The 5,251-nt window shown below is 59.4% G+C and overlaps 1 protein-coding gene across 1 annotated transcript; it reads left to right on the top strand.

Annotated features, from left to right (window-relative positions):
• Positions 1-777: 777 nt before the first annotated feature.
• On the top strand, positions 778-4,353 carry NKX2-3 (NK2 homeobox 3). Its single transcript, XM_032170073.2, has 2 exons — positions 778-1,325; positions 2,824-4,353. Exons 1-2 carry the CDS (start codon positions 968-970, stop codon positions 3,555-3,557), a joined length of 1,092 nt encoding a protein of 363 aa, XP_032025964.1. The 5' UTR covers positions 778-967; the 3' UTR covers positions 3,558-4,353.
• Positions 4,354-5,251: the final 898 nt, after the last annotated feature.

Genomic DNA, 5,251 nt, shown 5'->3' with positions numbered 1-5,251 from the left:
TACCAAAGTTTAGTCAGAACTCTATCTTCCTTTCACTTACTGCTCTGCGCGGCTGCTGCCAGGGATATAAGGGCAAAAGCAACCCCGGGACACTGCCCTCACGGAGCTTACAGTCTAACTGGGGCGACCAGGCAGGCACATACAGCTATAGAATTAAGTGGGAAGTGATAAGTGACATGCATGCCCTTTGCTAACACAAGCTGCAAGTTCAGAGCCTGAAAGAGGGGACTTCCGACTAGACGATCTAGGAGCTCTTCCTTGGAGAACATTTTCCACTCGTGGAGGCTAAGGGTCAGAAACATGTTCCAAGTGGAGAGAAAGCTTGAGCAAAGGCAACAAGTTGAAAACGGACATGTCGCCCACCCATAGATAAAACACTCTATCTCCTCGTGGATCCAGCGCCCGGTATTTACCCGCCAGGAAGTTTTCCTGCCCCGCGCAGCAGCTGAAAAAAACACACTCCTGGGGCATCCTTCCCTGGCGTTGGTTCGTGGACAGCAAGCCTCCCAGAACTGGCCTAGGTCGGGAAGGTGCAGCCACGCGGGAATCAATGGTTCAGGAACCGGATCAGTGCAGCCTCGCCCGCAGCGTCTCGGACTTCAGGACTAGTCCTTGTCTATTTCTGGTAGAGCCGCAACATCCCACTCGCAGAGAGCAGGGGGCGTGGCCCACATGAGCCGGAACCTATGGGGAGGGAGGTTGGGGCGCCGACCCCGCCCCCCGACGTGACGCAAGTCTCCCGGACAGAGGCTTCGGAGCCCGGGCCCCAGTCCCTGCAGTGGCTGTAACAAAACCCAGACCCCCAGGTCCCGGCCAATGGAGGCGATTTAGACTGGAGTGGGACCGCGTCTGTCAAAAGCCCGACTCGGCAGCAGCGGCGGAGTCCAGGAGGAGAGCTGGAGCCGCAGCGCTGCCTCCCCGCCCCCGCCGGGATTTATTATTTGGACTGGACAATTAAGTGGCCCTGATGATGTTACCAAGCCCGGTCACCTCCACCCCTTTCTCAGTCAAAGACATTTTGAATCTGGAGCAGCAGCAGCAGCACTTCCATGGTGCGCACTTGCAGGCGGACTTGGACCACCACTTCCACTCTGCGCCCTGTATGCTGGCCGCAGCTGAGGGGACGCAATTTTCTGACGGAGGGGAGGAGGACGAGGAAGACGAGGGCGAGAAATTGTCCTATTTGAACTCACTAGCCGCAGCCGACGGCCACGGGGATTCAGGGCTGTGTCCCCAGGGCTATGTCCACACGGTCCTGCGAGACTCGTGCAGCGGGCCCAAGGAACAAGAAGAGGAGCCCGAGGTCGTGAGGGACCGGAGCCAAAGTGAGTAGAGGGGGAAAGAAAACGCACCCGCACACCTGGAGCAATGGCAGAGCGCACACAAACAGCCCACAAACCTTGCCAGCGCAGCTGCCCACCCCTTTACCCTTTGGCTGGGGCCATGCCTCCGCCCTGGTCACCGACAGCTCCACAAAGCGCAGGTACCTGCAAGGGAGCCAGGGTGGAGAGACAAGGAGTAGGTGACCCTGACAACTACTCCCCCCAAAAGGGGGAAATGAGGGAAGGGAAGGTGGTTACTGCTGCCCTGATGCTGAGAGGCGACGTGGGCTCAGCGCCTGGGTCCTCATGACTGGCAGTATTTTTGCTCTTCCACCCCGTCCCAAAAGGCTTTTCCCCCAAAAAGGGCAGGAGCCTGGACCTTTTTCGTTTTCCCTCTAGGGTGAGATGAGTTCTCTTAGCCCAGGGCAGCCACCCCTTCTTCTCCGAAAAGACAGCCCAAGCAGCCTGTGTCTCTCGCACCCGCAGGGGCAGGAACTTTGGTGGAGGCCAGCTGGGCGGTTTCCTCCCTTCTCTGCTTGGAGCTCAGCGTCCTTGAACCCGTGGCACTCGGTAGAGGGAGAGGAGATGATCGGAAAGTGCGTGGGAACAATGTCTATTCCGCGCGACCATAGCTCTCACATCCCTAAGGCGCCAGCCTTTTTTGAAAATCCGTAACGTTTTGCTTTGTGTCCCAGGCTGCGGGCCGAATAGAAAACGCGCCGAACTTGAGTCTGAGATCTTGGCTGCTAACATCGGACGGGAAGTGAATTGATAGGGAGCTGGAATAATCACATAAAGTCCCCAAGGACGTGTATTTAAGAGGACAGAATCACAGTCTTTCCCCAAGAGGCGGTTTGATGTGGCAGAGGCCAAGGCCTATGCTCTCATAGTTGCCAGAGCCTATAATCGGCATGAAACTGTCTATAACTAGTCAATCAAACTTCATTTTCAAAGGGCACACAGACGTTGTCATCACATTTGCATGTAGTCTTTTATAAGCCACACACACACACACAAGTCCCTGGGCCATGCACAAGCGTTACACTCAGAACAGATTTTCGCGCAACCCATGCCCACCGGCCCACTCATACCAACAGGCCTCACACCTTCAGTTATCCTTGGTGGAGTAGAAGGCAAACGAATTTGCAAATACTGTAGTTATTATGTAGTTGCAAGCCTTCATCCTGAAAATAGTCATTAGCACGTCGAGCCGCATATTTAATACAGAGTAATCTCTTCTCTCGCAGATGCTCAAGATCCAAATAAACACGCACTAACTACCCCTCTCCACGAAACGCGCCTCCGCCTGCTAAGGGCGTTCTTTGGGTACTGGGGCTGTCTCAGGGTCCCACAGCGCCAGGAGCCACAAACGTTCCCAAAAGTCCAGCCATTTACTACCGCACGCTCTGCGCAGCCACCAAAAGGGGTCACGGTGCTCCAGGACAGGAGCCGCGGTGCGGCCGGGAACAGCTAAGGACGCTGTTGTTTGCTTCTTCCGCAGAAAACTGCCAGCTGAAGAAGTCTCTAGAGGCGGCCGGAGACTGCAAGGCGGCGGAGGAGAGCGAGAGGCCGAAGCCACGCAGCCGCCGGAAGCCCCGGGTCCTCTTCTCACAAGCCCAGGTCTTCGAGCTGGAACGCAGGTTCAAGCAGCAGCGGTACCTGTCGGCACCGGAGCGCGAGCACCTCGCCAGCAGCCTGAAGCTCACATCCACGCAGGTGAAAATCTGGTTCCAGAATCGCAGGTACAAGTGCAAGAGACAGCGGCAGGACAAGTCTCTGGAGCTTGGCGCACACGCGCCCCCGCCGCCGCCGCGCCGCGTGGCGGTCCCCGTGCTGGTGCGGGACGGCAAGCCGTGCGTCACGCCCAGCGCGCAGGCCTACGGCGCGCCCTACAGCGTGGGCGCCAGCGCCTACTCCTACAACAGCTTTCCCGCCTACGGCTACGGGAACTCGGCCGCGGCCGCCGCCGCCGCCGCTGCCGCCGCCGCCGCCGCGGCGGCCTACAGCGGTAGCTATGGCTGTGCGTACCCAGCGGGCGGCGGCGGCGGCGGCGGGACCTCCGCAGCGACCACTGCCATGCAGCCAGCCTGCAGCGCGGCCGGAGGCGGCCCCTTTGTGAACGTGAGCAACCTAGGAGGCTTCGGCAGCGGCGGCGGCGCACAGCCGTTGCACCAGGGTACTGCAGCCGGGGCCGCGTGCTCTCAGGGCACCTTGCAGGGCATCCGGGCCTGGTAGGGACGGGGCGGGTCACGCGGCGGGCACCCCAGCGCAGCCTGGCGCCGCGGAACTGAAGCTCGAGAAGGGCCTGACCTAAAGGTCAGGTCCCCTCGTTAAAAAAAATATATACGTCTCGCTCCTCAGGGCTTCGGATCGCAGCTCACTCGAGGCCTGGGGAAGGGGGCTCAGGGGCAAGGAGGATGACTGGGTCCGGTCGCCAGGACTGTCTCTGAGGCAGAAACGCCGGCTGGGCGCCGGGGAGGACGATGACCCCGACCCTGGCAGCGAGGGGAGAGCAGGAGGCTAGGACCCTGGCCGCGCTTGGTTCTTCCAAAGCGAGAAGGGCTTCTCTCCCTCGGCCTTTCCGCGGCCTCCGCGAAGCGTTGGCGGGGAGCCCAAGGACATAACAAATTAAAAGCATGAAGGAGAGAAAAATGGGGGTCCTGGCTTGAGAAATTCCAGGCCCTACCGATCCTCTGCCCCCTTTGCGAGCCTGGAGCGCCATAGCACAGTCGATTTCGTTTCGCAGCTGTCTCCCCTCCGCAGCAGATACCTTGGTCCAGATCTCCGGATTGTCGGGGGACGCAGGACTCTTCGAGGAAAACCAGCCGAATGAGATCAAAATTTGGGGGTGGGGGGAGGCTGAACAAACTCGGGACCTGGTGGCCCACCGGAGGTGTTACCGGATTTCCTTTCTGTTTCGTATTCTGTATTCAGCACATATTATCTATCTATATAACTATAACCACACGCCGTGTACACACCCGCTGCCACACACTACAGGAGTCAATAAACAAGGTGCAATATTTTCAAATCGTTGGTCGGCTATAGAATTTGTTTAGCCCCAAAGAGTGGAGAGGAATCCTTTAAATAGGGCGGGAAGGGGAGGAAAAGTTGCGAGGGGGAAAGCCATCCTCCGTGGGCGATCGCAGGCCTGGTCTCCCATGAGCCAGGCCCCAGGCTGCAAGTCTGGTCTCTTCGAGGCTTTGTTCATTAATTTCTGTTTACTCTTGTGGGCCGGACAGGTCGAAGGTTCCGGGCCATTTGAAGTCCCTGGCTTTGCAGTTCCCCTTAAGTTTTACCCAGATGCTTGGACCTGCGTTCAGTCAAGTCTTGGACTCTGCCCCACCTCGAGGGTAGCCAGGGAAAAGGAAGCCTCGCTCGCAGTCCCAGCTGTTGGCGGCGCGAAGGCAGCTCCCTCCCTGGCTGCAGCCAGGGCTACCAACGCGCCCCGGGGGCGCTGCGCTGCGCCCCGCCGCGGCCGAGCTCTCCCCCTTGGCCGCCCTCCCTTCTCCCCCGGCGGCCGCGGCTTTATGCGGCTCCTTGTCACTTGCGGAGAATGCCTGTGCGAGGCCTGTGCTGCCACACGGCCGATTGTGAGCGTGCCAAGGCGGGTGAATGGGGAGGCCTCAGAGCGCCGCGCCATTGTGGGGCCGGGCCTCGCTGAAAGGCGGCTCCGGGCCGGGAAGGTGCGGAAAGAATGGCTTTTTATTGGAGTCCCGAACAAAAGGTGTGGTAGGAAGGCGAGGTCCCCTGCGCGAACAAAAACCCCAGCGCGTCGGATTGACGTCCCCCCCGAGCTCCCCATTGCTTCTCAGAGCGGGGGCTTTGTGCAGCAGTCTGCTCAACAGAGGGACGGAGAAATGTGCGGGGGGTTTTGTTCCCCACTTTTTGTGCACTGGGGGAGGGGGCGGCAGGAGGACGGGGGCTGG

This window comes from Hylobates moloch, unplaced genomic scaffold (genome assembly GCF_009828535.3).
Source record: "Hylobates moloch isolate HMO894 unplaced genomic scaffold, HMol_V3 SCAFFOLD_3, whole genome shotgun sequence".
Classification (NCBI taxonomy): domain Eukaryota; kingdom Metazoa; phylum Chordata; class Mammalia; order Primates; family Hylobatidae; genus Hylobates; species Hylobates moloch.
This window is presented reverse-complemented; position numbering and strand designations above follow the sequence as displayed.

Coding starts and splice junctions, on each gene's coding strand:
- NKX2-3 (XM_032170073.2), top strand. CDS start 968: ATGATGTTACCAAGCCCGGTCACCTCCACCCCTTTCTCAGTCAAAGAC. Junction 1,326..2,823: donor CGTGAGGGACCGGAGCCAAA/GTGAGTAGAGGG, acceptor CTTCTTCCGCAG/AAAACTGCCAGCTGAAGAAG.